Source organism: Podarcis muralis, chromosome 7 (assembly GCF_964188315.1).
Source record: "Podarcis muralis chromosome 7, rPodMur119.hap1.1, whole genome shotgun sequence".
Classification (NCBI taxonomy): Eukaryota; Metazoa; Chordata; class Lepidosauria; order Squamata; family Lacertidae; genus Podarcis; species Podarcis muralis.
Window position 1 is genome coordinate 44,804,731 of NC_135661.1, and position 18,920 is coordinate 44,823,650.

The 18,920-nt window shown below is 45.4% G+C and overlaps 1 protein-coding gene across 5 annotated transcripts; it reads right to left on the reverse strand.

Annotated features, from left to right (window-relative positions):
- Positions 1-2,969: 2,969 nt before the first annotated feature.
- Positions 2,970-17,466, reverse strand: CYB5B (cytochrome b5 type B). Of its 5 annotated transcripts, none has more exons than XR_003707855.2 (6): positions 17,250-17,464; positions 11,407-11,535; positions 10,840-10,866; positions 4,195-4,226; positions 3,492-3,635; positions 2,970-3,282 (listed from the first exon to the last, which is right to left on the reverse strand). XR_003707855.2 is itself a non-coding variant. In XM_028739820.2 (5 exons), exons 1-5 carry the CDS (start codon positions 17,409-17,411, stop codon positions 3,231-3,233), a joined length of 402 nt encoding a protein of 133 aa, XP_028595653.1. In that variant the 5' UTR covers positions 17,412-17,466; the 3' UTR covers positions 2,970-3,230. The 5 variants fall into 5 exon arrangements, 3 of the variants coding, with proteins under 3 accessions (XP_028595653.1, XP_028595652.1, XP_028595651.1); XR_003707856.2 differs by having other exon boundaries at positions 2,970-3,285; XM_028739820.2 differs by lacking the exon at positions 3,492-3,635 and having other exon boundaries at positions 17,250-17,466.
- Between the last annotated feature and the right edge of the window lie 1,454 nt (positions 17,467-18,920).

Below are 18,920 nucleotides of genomic sequence, written 5' to 3' on the forward strand. Positions count from 1 at the left end.
AGCATTGCAGGGGATTGGACTAAACGACCCTCAGGGTCCCTTCCAACTCTACAATTCTATGATACATATATATATTCTGTCATGGTCATTTATATTGCTATGTGACAGGTTTTTCCTCTGTCTCAATTGTTTTTCCTCTTCTTCGGGTTCTCTAGTGTTCCTGTATTTTTGTTTTGGGATTTCCTTCCTTGAAAAATCAATAAAAATCAAGTTTAAAAAAATGTCTTGTGGATATAAACCAGGCAGGTTAGCCTGCACAAATTCAACCAGATTTATAATTGTCTTCGGGATCACCTTTGGGAAATGAAAAAATTAATTTCTAAGATGCTGGTACAACAGCAACAGCAAGTTCAACTAACATAGTCAATGACAACTTTTAACACAGGCTCAGGGTTTTAAGAAAGGAACCCTGAACATGTAGAATGTCTGCACTCTAACCCCCTCCTCCGAACCAGACAGCTTCTTGAGTGTTTACCATCATAACTGCTATTCCAGACAGATTAGTTTCCAAGACAACAAGATCTGAACCTTGGATTTACAGCGAGGGAGAACTGAGATACATGCATATATCTAGCTCCCTTATCATCTAAATTCAACAGACACAAGAACAGACCCAAGCCTGTCAGCCAGTCTTCAGAGAATCACCCATAGAACCAATTTAACTGCTGGCTGCATTTTTTCTTCTTTTTGCATTGATGTTTTTAAGGCTTTTATGTTCTCTCAGATATATATGTAGGCAAAAAACTGTTGACCAAACATTGCTAGAAAACTAATTTTAAAGAAACATGATTATGCATATCTGTTTACGAGACTTTTTCCAAAACAGTGTAAGTCACCTGACCTTAGCAAAAACAGCCTTGATCTCAGCAAACAGTCAAACCAGTGAGGACTGTGGACAGCCTAGTAACAGACAAGAGAAAAACCCTGGAGGGTTAGTTTCAAACTGTCAAGATATGTAACTGAAGATTATACTAAGAACTGGGTTTATTCAGTGCTTAGGCCTGAGGGGTTCAGAGCCATAAATGAACTACTCTAAACCCCCAAAGTTATCCAATAGAAAACTGCAATCTCAAGACAAGCCACTGGTTTTACACTAGATCAGTGTTTCCCAACCGGTGTTCCGCGGCACACTACTGTGCCGCGAGACGTTGCCTGGTGTGCCGTGGGAGGGAGGCAGGCGAGTCGCACGGCGTCGGGCGGCAGCGAGCCCAGGAAGCGGCCCAGCCGGCCGGGGTCGCCCGCCTGCAGCAGCGCCTCGCACCCGCACGAGACCTGCTCCGCCGAGAAGCGGGCGAGCGCGGAGGATCGGGCGCGGCAGAGGCCAGCCCTGCGCTTGGAGAGGACGCAGCAGCCGTCGCCAAACCCGATCCTCCTCCTCCTGCTCCGCCGCCGTCCTCTGGCTCTCGGCCGGGAGGAGCCTGCGGCGACGGGGCGGGCGCCGAAGTTGGCAGAAGTTGGCGCGCCTCCTCGGCAGCGCCTTCGTCCTCCTCCTCCTGCCTCTGCTCTCCTCCGGCGGCGGGGGCGCGCCGCCCTCCCTGGCCGGGGGGCTCGGCGGGGCCCGCGGGGAAGGAGGCCATGTTCGCGGTGCGCGGGATCGCGGCCCCCCTCGCCCGCCTCCGGCCCGCTCCCCTCCCCCTGCGCGCTGCCCTAGCCGTGCGGGTCTCCTCCCCCTGCGCCACCATCCCCTTTCCACATCCTAGGAGCCGCGGTCCGCCTACCGCCCCCGGGCCGCGGCGCGGCTCCCAGCCCGGGCTGGCCTCCGCCTCCTGGGACGCGCGGCCCCCCAAACTTCAGAGCAACTCTCCAGACGCTTCTCCCCCGCCTCGGTCTCCCTCCTTTCCACTTCTCTTCCCCCCTTCCTTCCCTCTTTCTTTCTCTCTCTCTCCCACCCGCCTTTCCTTCTATTAACTTTCCTTTCCCCTCCCTTCGTCCTTCCTACTTTTACTCCTGGGCTCCTCCCCCCTTTGCGCAGCCACAAATCAATCTCTCTTTTTCCCCCTCTCTCTCTTCTTTGCTCAGACGCAAAAAAGCGCCGCTTTTTGGAAATCCGGACTGCTGTCCCCGCTGAAACGATACTTTAAAAAAGGAAGAACCCACTGGCTCTTATTTCTGTTTAAAGCAGATCCCGAACTCTTTTGGCCCACTGCCCCCTTGGTTCCACATCCCCCAGTGTCCCCTATGCTTACTCTATAGAAAGCATTACAGGGGTTAACGCGGCTCGCTAAGGAAGATATTAATAGAATTCTGCATTTGGGGGGAGACCCTAACAGTCATCTACCATTACCTTCTATGCTGTTACTATTTTTTTATTTTTTTTTACATAAGTAAAAAGTGACCTTTCCCCATCTGGCATGGTGGTGTGCCTCGAGATTTTTTTCATGAGACAAGTGTGCCTTTGCCCAAAAAAGGTTGGGAAACACTGCACTAGATGTTACTTATGTTGCCGAAATTTCCCTTAAGAAGCTATAGTTCTTGACGTCCCATGAAGAAAGGCAACATCAAAATTATCTTAGTGGATAACTTTAGCTTCATGGCTGTCCTTCCCCTTAACACACTAGATTCAAACTTAAGGCAAAATTAGAGGGAGTATGTGAGAAGGAAGGGAATTATCCCAGCACAATGCCTGTCTTGTGCTGCTTGCTTGCATTGTTTCAGGCTTCAGAGCAAATGAAAAAGCACAAACCTAAAAGGTATTCTCATCTCTTGTTTCAACCCTAGAGGCACAATTTCCTTCAGCTTCCTTCTCTCCCTCAGTGTTGATACCAACTTGCTTGCACTTAGAACATAGCAAGCTTTTCTGGTACAAAGTTGGCGAAAGAGCCACTAGCTTTGTACCACACCAGCTTCTTGGAGTTCTATGCTCAAATAGAGCATTAAGAGCAGAAGCAGAAGGGAAGGCGAGTGATGGCCAGTTCCAGCTTTGCCAGAGGTAGCAGAATCAGTCAGGAAAACAAGGCCGCTGACCAGAGTTAATTGGAGAGTCCTTTATTACAGATTAGGCAGATTAAAAAGGCAGACAGTTAGGACTATGTAAACCAGAAGACTGAAACAAAAATGTACCCATTTAACCGTTTCAAAAACCATGTACAGAAAGAAGCTGAAGGAAAACACCCGAGAAGAGGCAGGTGTGCCGCCGTTCCCAGTCTGCGCTGTGCTGGTGGAGCCATTTCTCTTGCTGGTCTCCTGCTAAAGAGGAATGTTGACAGCATGCCATCTCATTCTGCTGGTACTTAATGGGACAGGCTGGCATGGATCAGAGGCACCATCACGACGAACCAGAAGCTGCTGGATGAAAAGTGACTCATGGTCAATGGTGACAGAAATGCCATGCCATAGAATGGCAGGAAGTTGCTGTTTCTGCAGTTACAAGAAAGATAACAGTGGGCCCCACCAAATTCCTGCTTGGCTTTGCAGACACCAGGGCTGCTGGACTGACTGATACAAGTGAAGGACAACATCTAGGTGTTCATCAGAATTTAGTAAGACCCCACCATTTTCAGTGGCAAGGCATGGTTTCCAGTCCTAAAGCTTCAGCAAGGTCAAATCAGGAGGATTTCCCATCCATCACGTAGTAGCGATACATCAATCCCAAGACTATGGCTCCCAAAACAGGGATCAGCCAGGCTGTCCAGAAACTGAGGGAAAAGGCAAGAGGGGGTTATAAAGTTACATTTATGTTAAATGCACTTAAAACAGGAGAATTCTTTTCTAGAATCTTTTTCTGTCATAGTTCTGTGAGCAAAGTCTTAACAATTCTATCCATTCATTTATAGGTATAGATAAAAACCTAAGGCAGTTCATTCCTGCCCAATAAGTATGGTTGCTTCAGAACTTTCCACTAGTTTCAGCCTGCATGTGGCTACCAGTTAAATACATTATCATGGCTGAGTAAGGAATCTCATACAACACAGGAGCAGCAAAGATGGCACAAAATTAGGAACTGGCCTCAGTCAAAGGTGGGTAGATTTATCTCATTTACAGATATGTAAAAATAAAATATTTATAGGACTAATTTAGATGGTCATTCCACAGATCATAGTATGTAACAACAAAGCCTAGAATGATGCATGATTAAGATGCTGGTGCAGGAGGCTGATCCATACAAATGTTGAAGCACCATAGATCTATTTAGAAACCAGGCTGACTTAGAGAAAGCTTGTTTGTTTACTCTATCGGCAGAGCAGAATACCATACCTTGATTCTTTCGAGGGAGACTTGCTTGGAACCTGAGAAGACAAAACAAACACACATTTTGTGTACATTTTATAAAACATGCAAGCTGAAATTATAGGCTACGAAATGGTCTGGTTCACATGTGATGGCAACCTATGGGTTATGGCTTGCTATGAATATTCAGCATGGCCTGGCTGGACAAATAAACCACCAGGCTTGACTTAGGGTTTCTCCCCGCCCCCACTTTCTAAACAAACCACATGCCTCAGTTTGCATGTAACGCCAAGCCTTCTGGTTTGTTTGTTTCTGTGCTAGCCAGGTTGGAGTAAAGTGGGAGTGATTAAGCAGCCTGCACCAGCTTTCTGCTTATTTACAATATACCATGGTTTATTGTTTACTGTGACATATGACCAGTCCAATTTGAGCAAAGGTGGGTAATAGCATTGAGATGACCCTGGAAGAGGGAACGAATGGGAGGATTGTTTTTTGGATCTTCATTCTCTGCCCTGGTTCTTCACATATTCATTTACTCTCTCAACATGTTCCATTCTTCCCAACAACTATGTCTGGGCACGCATTTAGTTTCTCTTCAGTCCCTCTTCCATGTTCTATAAGTACTTGGGCACTTTTCATAGGGAAGCTCTTCAGGCATCCCCAACCTTTGGCCCTCCAGATGTTTTGGACTACAATTCCCATCATCCCTGACCACTGGTCCTGTTAGCTAGGGATCATGGGAGTTGTAGGCCAAAACATCTGGAGGGCCGAAGGTTGGGGATGCCTGTCTTAGACAATCACGGTTTGCCAGTTGCTGTGTGTTCCTTTGCTGTCTTATTTGCTGCTGTGATCAATAAGGTTCCTCTCTATGACTACAAGGCTCAGTCACCAAGCAGAGATTTCCCATAACAATACAAGCCATATGTCATGCTGCTTTTTTGCCCTTGCTTGTTGGCCTGAATTTTGAGTTCCCCACTGTTCACCATCCGGACATGTCTTAACAGCAACTCTATGTCAAGCACACAGCTTGGTGTCCTTAAGACACATTCCACATACTGGCTTAGCCTCACACCCAGCAGCCACACATGGACTCTTCATTACAAGCACAACACTTGGCCTCAACTCAAAATGAGACATCATGAAAAGCCAGCTTGAGCAATTGCCTCTCTATGCAATGGAGGGAAGTTACAAAAAGGTGCCTTTGCCTTTAAGATGTGAATAGTTCCCTTATTGCAAAGCTGCAAATGCCAAGTGACAGCAGCATCATTGTGAAAAGGGCTGTCTAAAGCAGTGCTGTTCACTGGCCAAATCTCCTAGCCAAGCGTGAAGAGAAGCCAATTGTTAAACATGCACATAACTCCTTAATGAGATTCCATTTAACACTCCCAGCGCCAGCGCCAGCCCTAAGCCTTCCTTTGGCACCCATCCCATGTGTCTCCAATCTGTCGCCTGAGCTCTGAGCAGCAATGCTAAAGGGTGCTTGCTGAAATAATATAACTTCTTTGCTTTACCAAGTTCAGGTAGCCTTTCTGTGCACCCAATGCAAGCAGCTTGACCACAAAGAGTGGCTGCCATTCTCTCTTGTACCTCGTGTTTGGCAGATCCAGGACAGGAGACCTCTTTGCTTCTTGTAGCAAAGATAAGAAACTGGGATGGGGCAAAAAAGCCCAGGGAAGGGAGAATCTTATCCAACTCCCCTTGGAGGATGCAGGCACAAGCCAAGAGGGATTGTATGGCAAGAAGTGACTATCAAATACTTGTTCTTAATTTATTTATAATTTGTATTCACCTTTAGAAAACCATATGTATTTACAAAGAAAAGTTAAGAAAAAATAAAGAAATTGCAAGTATTACATTAAAAATAATGGTATATATTATGTCATCTCTTATAAATATTTTGGATCATGTCAAGACTGTGCCTTGTTATACCTATCTTCAATAAACATTGCCCAATTCTGTCTGAACTTATTAAGTTTCTATAGAAACAGAACCTTGTTTTTAACTTCTTAAAATTACGATGGCCTGTGGCAGTGCAAATAAATATACTGACCATGAAAAATGTTGTGAGTCTAAGACACCAAGCACAGAAGCAATTTGCTTGCAGTATTGTACTATGTGGTAGGTTATATGACTGCTGTTTGTTTCTACATGCAAAGGTTATTGAAAAAGGGAAGGCTACAAGAAGACTGGGAGAATTCTCTCTCTCTCTCTCTCTCTCTCTCTCTCACACACACACACACACACACACACACACACACACTCTCACTCACTCAGTATTACAGCATACAGCAACCAACTGTGCTAGCTAGGAATGATGTGGGTTGTAGTCCAAAATATCTAGAGGACATCAGAATGGGGAAGGCTGAAATACAGAATATCAGAGCAGATGTCAAAGATGGAAGTACTACTGCCAGAACAAGGAATTTTTACCTGCCTCTAGGAGTTGCCCTACTTCTGTTGATCAAAGAGATTGTTCAATACAGAAATTATGGATGGCTACTTTCAGGGGGACTATATGACAAACAGTCTTCCTATCATTTCCCCCCTATAAAATAGCCCAACATAAAGTGGAAAAAGAGATGTCCAAGAGAAATCCACCAATCTGCATTCAACCTACAGATTAAGCAATGCTATATTTCAGAGGTAGCGGCAATAAGACAGTTGCATTTGTGGTGAAAAGCTAAGAACCTTGTGAAAAGTTGAGAAGAGATGCTAAGAGACTTAAGGACCAACAACACTGAGCTGAATTCCACAGGCTGAGACATGAAGCTGGAAGGACAATGCAGCAGACAGTCTGAGGTGCCCCTGTAAGTCAGAGAGGTCTGCTTTGGAAACCAAGAAAAGCCTTTCGCAAACAGAAACTTGCCGCACCACCAAAGAAACCCAATCCATGAGCGGGAAGGGTGCTATTCCAGTAAGGGCAATTTAGAAATAGCCACATTTTTTGGTGGCTACTCATGACAGACAATGACATCAGCAGAAAGAGAGACAGCACAAACAGAGAAGTCTTAAGAAGAGCTCCAAGTCTATATCAAGTCAATCCAATCAAAGGCTTTCTGTGAAGAAAGCACTATAGCCCTCAGTATTGAAGGCCCTCTCCAATGGATCCCTGTTGCGATTCTAAAAGCCCCCTCTCTCTACCCCAATCAGCTCTCTCCCTCCACTTCACCATATTCCTAGTCTGCCCATTTTGTATGAGCTGATTTTTTGTGGGCCGTCTATCTCTTTTTGTTCCCTTCTCCTCACACCAAGCCACCTCCTGCCATGCCACTATTGCGGGGGGGGGGGGAGGTAAAGGACCCCTGGATGGTTAAGTCTAGTCAAAGGCAACTATGGGGTGTGGCGCTCATCTTGCTTCACACTAAGAGAGCCACCGTTTTCCACAGACAGCTTTCCGGGTCACGTGGCCAGCATGACTAAACGGCTTCTGGCGCAACAGGACACCGTGACAAGTGCCAGAGTGCATGAAAATGCTGTTTACCTGCCCACCATAGCAGTACCTATTTATCTATTCACACTGGTATGCTTTTGAGCACAGCATACTTTTGAGGATAGCATACTTTTGAGTGGATGGCGCTGTGGTCTAAACCAGTGTTCCCCAACCTTGGGCCTCCAGCTGTTTTTGGACTACAATTCCCATCATCCTTGACCACTGGTCTTGCTAGCGATGATGGGAGTTGTAGTCCAAAAACAGCTGGAGGCCCAAGGTTGGGGAACACTGGTCTAAACCACTGAGCCTCTTTAGCTTGCCGATCAAAAGGTCAGTGGTTTGAACCTGCTCAAGGGGGTGAGCTCCCGGTGCTCTGTCCCAGCTCCTGCAAATGCCACTATCTATGCCTGGATCAAACTCCCACACTCTCTATAGCTATGAAGGCCCTTCCTCCATGTCTCCTTACCACTGGAAGAGGCAATACCTGCATAGGCCCCCAGGTGAAGGGACCATTTTCCTTCTTTAGCCATGATAATTTTATTTATTTTTTAAAAAGGAAAAAGCAGGAGTAAACACTACTAAACACATTGAGTTTTCCCCTACAGAAGATATCATTAGCTTTTGAGACTCACACAAATTGCTTTTGCTGAGTATGCAGAAAACCAACACTGAAGAAGCAGCTAGGGAGGAAGAAGAGGCGGTGAGCAAGCAAAAGCAACCCCTTTGGTTAGGCCTGGCAGAGGAAGAAAAGACACAAAACAGGCTCAAAGGCTTGAGGAGCAGAGGGGGGAGAGGGTACCTCAAGTTCTGCAGAGGCAAAGGAGACAGAAAACACAGGGGCCATTTAAATATGACATATATGCAAAGGGCTAGCACTCATTTGTTGGCTCTGCTACAAAAGGACCATGGTCTCCTATGTAAACAGTCCAGAAAATTATGATGCAAACCATGCCATCAGGATCCTGAAAGGGGAAAACAGGACTCCCTTTCAGGGCAAGTAAAGTGTAGGTGGGGGAATCAGTGTAAAGGCAGAGGACCAGAAACATCATCAGCTTCTTCCTCAGTGTCTAAATCCTTCTTTTAGTAATTGAGTCAAGTAAGCCATTAGACACTGCAGAGCAGACAGAAGTCATTTCCAAATAATAGGGTATGCCTGGACACATTTCTTCAAATGGGCCAACCAGGGCTTTGCTCCAGGGATAGGGCTGAGGCCACCCACAGTACTCCATACCTCTCCTCAGGGGGAAAAAAACCCTCACTTGTCAGAAAGGAGTGACACCTAGACAAGATTTAAGTGGGACTCACTTTTTCTTTCTTTGCAATGTTCCTGCCACAAAAGTTTGCCTGGCATTCTTCTTATGAAAAAAAAGTACAAACATGTTTGCATGCCTGTAGCATTTTGTTTTTTCCCCTGTTTTCCCCCCTTCAAAATGGGGACCTATACGTAGAAAACCCAGTAACTGTCATGTTGGCTTGCATCAAACTGCAGTAACCAAACTAGCCACACTCATCTAGCTAACACATACACACACACACCACATATTTCCTTGTGCACCAGTCACTCTGAAACTTTAAATCTGGGTGGTTCTATAAATGAAACTACTGCAATGTGTTTTTATGTTTGTAGGAAAAACATTGTGAAGACTCTTTTTCTCGCCCAGGTATCATAAATCACAGAAAGGTATTGACTTTACAGCTTCCCGAGACACTAACACAACAGATGAAGGACAGGGAGTGGGTGTTTCCCATATAAAGTCATTTCCAACTCTGGACCAAGAAGCAAGGCAGCAGAGAAGCTACTTAGGTCTTCTGTGAATAACCTGAGGTTGCTCCCTGGTGGCAGAGGGGCACATCTCTGGGCAAAGTGTAGCACAGAATCAAACGCTTAAGTTCTCAGGACAAATTCAACAAGTTGTTGGCTGGGACCTCATGCTCACCCCAAGCCTTTGTTGACACAAGTCAGGGAGCATGAGGAGAGAGAGAGGATAATACACAGAATGGGCTTCGAGTTAGGTAGGAGAAATGCTATAATCCTTTCATCGTAAATGATTGAACTGCTGGGCACCACACAGTGGGACTTGGGCAACCCACAATGGCTGTGTTTACATAGCCAGCGGATGGCTCCCACTGCTCCTCTCCAATCGTGGGAACTGCTGTTCAATGACAGGCTCAGAATTCTCCCAACAACTGCAACACAGAGTTTGCCAGGTCAGCTCCCGGGTAGACTTGCTGGGAAGGGGCTGCTCAGGTATTCCGATGTGTTCCATACCTAGAGTGCTTTCAGCCCCACCCACTCAACCAGCTACAATTGAAAGCTGTTGTGTGCAGAACAAGGAAATCCTCTCTCCTCCAGCAAAGGTAAACAGTGCTGAAACCCAGGACCTTTAACCCAGAACTGAATATCTTGTGAGGGAAGTAAGAAGAGCCCTGCAGCTACTGCTGGATCAGGCTGAAAGGGGGCCCAGCAGACTCTTTCCTACAGTGGCCAACCATATGTCGCATCAAGAAGTTCCCAAGGGAGGGCAAGGGAGTTGGTAGCCCAGAGGAACTAAGCACCAGGCCCCAAATCTTCTGCTTCCTTCAGTCATTTAAAAAACTTCACACACACACACACACACACTGCCCAGAGACACCTACACATATAAATTAGCATGTGCACATTTTCATTCTACATCCTTTAAAGACCTAACAACAACCCTAGTAAGACCAACAATCCATTCTTATTCAACTTCCCAGCAACTTGTACTCTGAGGAATATCACCTCTGAACACAGATAGGCATTGATCTGCCTGTACTGTGCTACAGACAATTTTATAGTCAAGTTTGAAGGCAGCACGGCACAGAACCACTGCAGAAGGAGAGTTCTTCATTAAACTGAAGCCCCAAGGTAGAAAGAGAGGACGTGAGAGGCAGAACACAAGACCTGCAGCCAGAACACCAGTGGCCTTGGGCTCTCTAGAGGAAAAGGCCCACAGACAGCACCCCCATCCCCACTCTGACCAATTAAGGGCAGAAACCAACTAAACACTCCTAGTGCAACAGGGCAGCTCTCATTGCAGCACCCTATGTCCAGCTGTTTTACCACTGCTGAAGTCCAAGTGAGGTGAGCTCTGCTCACCGAGGAGTAGGTGCATTCTACTAACACAACATGCCCATTCTCACTGCACCTTTTCAAGCGCCCCAAAACCTTTTCCATGCTAGAATAAAGGGAGGTAGGGGAGATCACCAGGATAGTGACTTACCTTGGAGGCATTAGGATTACGGTCACACTGTTGAGAGAAGAAAGGGAAGAGAAAGAAGAGAAAGGATGTTAAGCTCCTGGGGAAAAAATCTTTCTGGCATGCAAGAAAGAGCCCAAGCCACGTGAGGGACCTGGCATCCTTCACTTCTCACTCCCAGAAATGAACTGGGAGCAAAGTTCTAATTTAATAAAACCAAGACATTAGAGCTGCCTTGCCAACCTGGTACTCTCTAGTTGTTTTGGATGACAACTCCCACCAGCCCCAGCTTGCAGGGTCATACTATCTACTCCAACACAGTTGTGCTGGCTGGGGCTTATGGGAGTTGTAGTCCAAAACTGGAGGGCAGGAGGCGAGCAAAGGCTGAATTCAAGTCATTTGAGAGCACATGCTGCTACATTAATCAGCTCCCCCACCCAAACCCACCACAAGCTCTTTGACAAAAGAGGCAAAGAATAGTTTGTGCCTCACCTTCTCTCTGGAGCTCCACAGCCTGTACCCAAAGGTGGATATTCTTATTAAATAAAAGCTACAAACATTCCCAATTTCTCCCCCATACTAGGACCTCACCGGATGAACCTCTCCTATAAGGTACTGGTCAAGCATCTCTCGGGCATCCATAGAGTGGCCAACATCTTCAAAGTTCTCAGTGGCATCTTTACCAGCTTGTTCAAGCAGAACCTCCTCTCCACCTGGATGCTGCAAAGAACATAGGAACTATGAAAAAGAAAAGCAGCAAGAAAAACACACCAGCTTCTCTTCCTCATCATATACACAACTGACAACCCAAGGCATGTCCCACTGAACTCAGTGGGAATAATATCCAAGTAGACATGCAAAGGATTGCACTTGGTTGAATCCTATACTTATCTAATCAGAAGTAAGTCCTTATGAATTCAATGGGACTTGCTCTCAGGTAAGTGTAGTTGGTTGGATTGCAGCCTTAATGTCCCATCTCCACTATGGGAAGCCTCAAGAATGTCATCCAGTTTCCTTAAACATGCTTGAAAAATTAAGGCCCTGGCCACCCAAGAACCTGGAAGCCTAGTAGTGGCAAGCAAGAGGTCAGCGGATTTTACTCCTTCTATCCATGGTCAGGAAATGCATTAATGTTGGTCCCTTAAACACACATCAGGTACCTGGAGATTTACAGTACTGTATTTGTATTTTAATAATGTGCAACCTTGAATATTCTTTGATATAAATGTAAGATAAAATAATAAAAGGAAACAAACACCATGTTTTTCAGCACCACTTAAGACCCATCTGATTTTTTAAAACTGTATCTCTGATATTAACAGCCAATTTTCCACCCAAGGACACCCATCTGCTCTGGTCCAGAACAACTGTGGGAACCACCAGGTTGGCGAAGGGTGAGTTAAAGAGTGGGATGCAGGTTTGAGAGAAGCTAGAATCGCTATGATTACTACGGTGCTTTCTGATTCCACAGATGCAAGGAATGAGCACATGTTTTACATGCAAAAAGTCCCAGGTTCAATCCCTGCTGGCATCTTTAGTTAAAACAAAAACCCTTTACCTGATCCTAACATGTACTGTGGTAGGCCGGAAGAGAGCATTCTCTAGGACAGCCCCATAGCTATTGAATTCCCTCCTCACATAGATGTGTCTGCCTTCATTATACAGCTTTTGTCATTGTTGAAAATGTACCTCTTTATCCAGGCCTTCAACATCTGATTATCTGTCTGTCTGTCTGCATTTGTACTCAAATTGATATTTGGTCTTTTATCACTTGTGTGTATGTTTGTCTCCCTGGGCACCCTTAGAAGGAAGATATATAAATTCAATAAATAAATGTTTTAGGGCCCACCCTATACTTCTGATTCAAAGTTGTTTTTAACTATATTTTACATTGCTGCAACCCACCCTGGGACCGTATGGTGAAGGGTAGGTAAGAAATCTAAATAATAGCAATAATAGTGGACAGATACTTGCAGCTGGAATAAATAGTGTGAGGCTAGGTGGTCAATTGCCCGATGTGCTACAAGGAGAAGCTTCCTACACTATCTGCGTTTTACTTCCAATAGTTTGGACTCCTGCCACCTCTCCCTTGGGTTGTAGATGCCACTGACTTTTGGCAGAGCAGGAGTCACATATACAGCATCTCAGGTCAGAGAGTACAATGCAGTCAAAACATGCCCAGGCACACCTTCAATGTGCTAGAAGGATCCCTGGGGTGGATTTTGCTCCCAGGGTAAAAAAAAGAAGAAGCCTCCAAGGGCGAGGCAGGGGGCAGAGGTGATGAGAGTAATCTCTGATTGACGTCATCAGCTTCCCCCTTTGGCAGCTCACATTTCTCCCCAGAATGACACAAGAGGTGTGGACACTGAAGGCCTTAGAAATGGACAACAAGCGAAAAGGGCTTGATTTAAGCCACCAGCAATTGACTTCTTTCCTTTGTCTTTATGAACTGCAAAGTTAAGGATGGGCATGGAAAGAAGTTAAGCAAAGCTTATTTGAGAATGGATAGTATTCAGCCCAAACTAATCTCTCAGGTATTGAATCTGGTTTCCATACTACCAGAGAGAAGGACAGAGAAGACAAATACAAAGGTAGCTTTTGAATTAGGCTAGTGTGTGTCATGCTGCCTTAAGTTCTTGGTATCTTCTGGTTTTAAGTTTCTCCTTAAAGAACAGTTTTGGCGTTCCATGTCACTTAGAAAAGCTGGATCAGTAAGATAGATGATCTGATATACAGTCAGTTTGAGAAGTTGAATTCATCCACAGCCAAAAGGCCATTTACATCCAGAAAATTTTTCTCCAAGTGATCAAGAAGACAGTAGAGAACAGAATGCCAAACCAAGTTGGAAAGTACCCAGCAAAGATGCCCCCAGCCTAGGCAAGAATAGGAACCCAAAGCTCTTTGCCGGAGCTAATGCTATTCAGACGTTGATTTTTAAATCTTCCAAAGTCTCATAGCAACTTGCATTTAGAGCAGGAGACATAGTGAGGGCCCAGAATTTGGGACACAAGAGAAGGGGCACAGAAGCAAGCATTCCTGTGCATCCTCCCTCGAAATACATTATGGGTACCCAGCTGGTGTTCACAGGCAGCTTCTGAGCTACCCAGGAATTCAATTCCTAGCTTTCTGGAGCTCCAGGTCTCCCTCATTCCAATGTGCTTCTATCACATGAAAGTCTAATGTCTCATTCTTTAATATGTAATCTTTGCTGCAACATTACTAAACAGAATTGGATTTATGTAATCCCTGCTGCAATTGGCAGGCTTCAAGGACTAAATCAGCATCTGGCCCGTTGACCGACAAGCTGCTGGAGCCCCAGGAGCAGAACACAATTATCTCTTTGCAAAGAGGCCTCCTCTGCTTTACGCAACAAGCCTGTGGTAGCACTTCAGGCTGAACCACAATCTCACTCATGTATCATGCAGCAAGAAAGCACAAAGAGTTTCAGGTTGAAGAACGTTGCAGTACAATCGCTAAAATAGGCAGAAGGATCAATAAGTGGTCCTCCAAGACTACAGCAATTTTCAAGCAGTCCATGGGGGAAGATGTTTGGGAACTAGTGAACTAACTAGGAGTCTGAAAGGTACTATCTACAGCTTCAACATAAGACCCACAGAAAGCACTTCTCTTTCCTTGTGAGCTCATCCATCCTTTCAAAACAGTAAAAGAGGCCTTGGTTAAACTCACACACAGGCACACAAGTGTAAAACACACAGCGGGGTCTTCTCAGTGGTGGCCCCAATCCATTAGACTACATTATCAAAGAAGCCAAAGCATGTAAGTACCTAGTAATTGGCCTAAAGGCATTTTATATTAGGACAAACCTATGACGCTCTTTTGCAAATTTACGATGTTTTCATGAAATTTCCTTTTATCTCTGTGATTACCTATAGATTTTTTTTTAAATGAAGCACTAATTACTTTAATATGGTTTTATGTTGCTTTTATGTAGTGATTGTTAACTGCTCTTGATAGGCAATAAAAAGAGGTCTAGAAACTTAAGTGAAATAAACAGTAATTTAGACCACCCACAGTCCTCAGTCTCCAGACTACTTTTTTTGCAGATGGTATTGCAATCTAGATCTGATTCAGACTATGGTGTGGATGTGCATTTACCAGAAGCTTAAGACTTTTTCTTGTCTTGTCTTGTCTTAAGACACTGTGGGCTGCTGGGAAGGGGAAAGAGGAAAGTGATCATGTGTGTCTGTGCACACACAATTCCACCCACAACCCTCTTAATCAGTACTTTTGGGAAGTAAACAGCAACTTCAAAGTCACTGAGTAGCCAGAATTGGGAATTAGCTCATAAGCAGTTGAGGAATTAATCAGACTTAAGATAATATTATATGTTAGATACCAGGCACTGAAATATGGATATTTCCAATACAGTGGCCACTTCCTGCAAAACTTACCTTGCTTTTTAAAATACTGGCATCTATTAGGTATTTTGGAAAATGGTTTGTCTGGTTGCTATGCATTTGGAAACCTCTTAAGGCACTGTAACCAAATTTTGCAAACTGGTTCCTGAGATCAAGGATGTGTCTTTTATCTTTGTTTGGGTACAATGGGAAGCCATTTGAAATCATGATATGGCACACTGAACTAGACCTTTCAAAACTGCACTGATGTTTTGATTTCTTAGAATTCCTGAGCAATTCCAGGTACAAGGCTGCTAGCAGTTAATAATTATTTCTATAAACATTTTAGTGTTCCAAATAGTTGAAAATCCTTTTCATATAAATGTTCGCATCAACCCTGTGAGATCCTAAATCTTAATAGAGGCTGCAACATAAGATATGTTCACACAGAGGGTTAGCTGAATTTTGCAAACCCTTAACAAGCATTTGCTCCTATTCTGTTCTCATTTAGAGGAGTCAATAAGCAGTTGTGTGTGCCTACAAAGCTGCCAAGTGGTCAACCCCCTGGGTCCACTAGCCTGGTACTGTCTACTTCAAGGGGAAGGGAAACTTGCAGCCTTCTAGATATTTTTGGACTGCCAGTGTGAAATAGTTGTCAGTGTGTTGAACTAGGTCATGGGAAACCAGGGTTCAAATTTTCACTTGGCTATGAAGCTCCCTGGGTGACATTGGGCGATTTACTCAGCCTAACCTACCTCACAGGGGTGTTGTGGGGATTAAATGAGGAGAACCATGTAAGCAACCTTGAGCTCCATGGAGAAAAAAGTGAGATATAAATGCAATCAAGAAGTGAATCAATGAGTTCCTATTATCCCAGGCCACTGGGATAATTAGGTCATTAGGGTTGATGGGAGTTGGGAGTCTGAAAATACTTATAGGGCCTCAGATAATTTCCTGCCCTCCCCTTTATCTAAAGTGACATGCAGTGGGTCTCCAAGGCTTTTCCTAGCCCTTTCCCCCTCACATTGGCCATCCAACATCTCAGGCAAGAATGTAAAGGTAAAGGGACCCCTGATCATTAGGTCCAGTTGTGGCAGACTCTGGGGTTGCAGAGCTCATCTCGCTTTATTGGCTGAGGGAGCCGGCGTACAGCTTCCGGGTCATGTGGCCAGCATGACTAAGCCACTTCTGGCGAACCAGAGCAGCACACAGAAACACAGTTTTCCTTCCCGCCGGAGTGGTACCTATTTATCTACTTGCACATTGACGTGCTTTCAAACTGCTAGGTGGGCAGGAGCAGGGAGCTCACCCCATCACGGGGATTCGGACCGTCAACCTTCTGATCGGCAAGTCCTAGGCTCTGTGGTTTAACCCACAGCGCCACCTGAGTCCCTTTAAAGAGTGTACCACCCTTTAAACTGGAGATGCTGCGGACTGAATCTGCATGCCTCCTACATGCAAAGCATTTGTTTTACCCCCCTTCCCATGTGGGTCCTCCAATTGACTCTGGCTGACTAGATTTACTCTCTGTGTATTGCTACTTTTTATGTATACATTTTTAACATTTTCAAGGATAACTTAGGAAACTCAGCCCACTGAAGTTGTGGGGAGGGGGTGAACCTGCCCACAGTCTTAGAAGGAAGACAGGAGATGCTATGGCAAAGCAACGCCCTGTGTCTGTCAGGAGCTGGAAGAAGTTAGCCTGGACTTTATGACGTTGTGTTCTGTCTTTCCCAATCTACAGGCTGCTTGCAGTTGAAAGTCCAGGAGGCTGGAAGAGGCTCCATCGGGGGCCTAGCCATCCCAACCATCACCACCCCGCATGTTTAGCCTGCAGACTAGCCTTTTCCAGCCCCCTCACCCCGTCCGGCAGAGGCCAGCTGGGGTCTCCCCTTTCGGCCCCCCCAGGCCTGGTTGGGGCCTTCATGACCTCAGCAAGGCCCCGCATCTCCCTCCTTGCTCCCAGGAAGTCCCTGGGCGGGAATGGATTCACCCACAAGCCCCCGCTCCCGTATCGCGGAAAACAGCCCCCTCCTGAGGGTGGGGGGCCTCATTTGCATAAATTTGCATAGCCACCTCGCTGAGGAAGCGGGTTACGTCATAGACGCGCCCGCTGATGACCAGCCAGGTCTCCTTGTCGGTGTTTCTCTTCGCCACTTCATCCAGGGTGAAGACCGGCCTTCTTTCGCGCGTCTCCGGCGCGTCCCCGCCGCTACCGTGCTCCTTCATCGACCCCATTCAGACTCGCCCGCCTCGACCGAAGGGATTCTTGGGCTTCCGCGGCCGCCGTACCTTAGGCCACTCCCACTCACCAGCCAGGTGGAGAGGCGGGGGGTGGGATGGGTGGAGGAGGGCATAGTGCTCAGAGGCCAATCGGAACGACGCGCCGTTGACTTTGTCAGCCAATGAAATAGTCTACTTTCATGAGGCGGCCGACGGGGGTGGGAAAGAAGGCATACTATTTTTCTCTTCATAAGTACGTGCGACTAGAATGTGCTTCATACGGGACTTTTGAGAGGAATGGCGTCAGCGTGGACAGGCAGATAGCATATTAATTGGTTTCTAACCGGTATGGAAATGATGGATTGATTGTTTGGGGTGTACGTTTGATATCTTCCCACTCTTCAATATAAATTATATACACATACACAAGTCTGAGAAGCTGATACACTAATATATACTCAAAACAAAAACAAAAAATTATAAGAGCATAACCATTTTAACACAGATTGAAAATAATAAAACTTAAAACATATAAAGGTTTTTTAAGTTTTATAGGCTTACCAAAACAAAAAGTCTTTCAGCAGGTGTCAAATAGGTAGGAGGATGCCTACCTTATGACAATGGGTATGTGTAAGGACTCTGCTGGCAGGGAGGTTTTCTGGATCCAGGAAGGGGACTGTCAATATTACCTAAGAATATTTTAAAATACAGTGGTACCTCGGGTTAAGTACTTAATTCGTTCCGGAGGTCCGTAGTTAACCTGAAACTGTTCTTAACCTGAAGCACCACTTTAGCTAATGGGGCCTCCTGCTGCTGCCGCGCCGCCGGAGCACAATTTCTTTTCTTATCCTGAAACAAAGTTCTTAACCTGAAGCACTATTTCTGGGTTAGTGAAGTCTGTAACCTGAAGCGTATGTAACCTGAAGTGTATGTAACCCGAGTTACCACTGTAAGTGAATGAGAAAATGAGTTATATCTTTCCACCTCTGCCTTACCTGGGATTTGAAGGGAGCACCAGGAGTCCACGTAGGAGTTTTCAGAAGAACCCTCAGGCTGAAATAATTCTAAAGAGCTTGCTATTGCCGATTTCATCAACCGGGTGCCCTCCAGTTGTTTTGGACTACAGCTCCCATCACAGCCAAAGATGTCATCCAAAACACCTAGAAGGTACCAAGTTACCAAAGGCTATGCAACTGAATGTGTTTTATGTAGATGCCACCTCCACTACATTGGGACACACAGCAGACCTTCAAACATAACTTAGAAAACACTAATCAACAATCATTTCACAAACACATTAGAACAAACCTGTTTCAAATTAATTTCTTGTTGTTTTTAGGACACCCCTCACAGAGCCACAATTCCCAGAACACTTAACAAGCTGGCTTCCAGGATTCTTTGGTGGGAGCCATAACAGTTAAAGTGCTGTGAGAGTACTTTCAACATATGGTGCGGAAATGACTGTCAGCCCTAAATATATTTGTTTATTTTATTTATGTAACAAAATTCATAAATCGATTGATT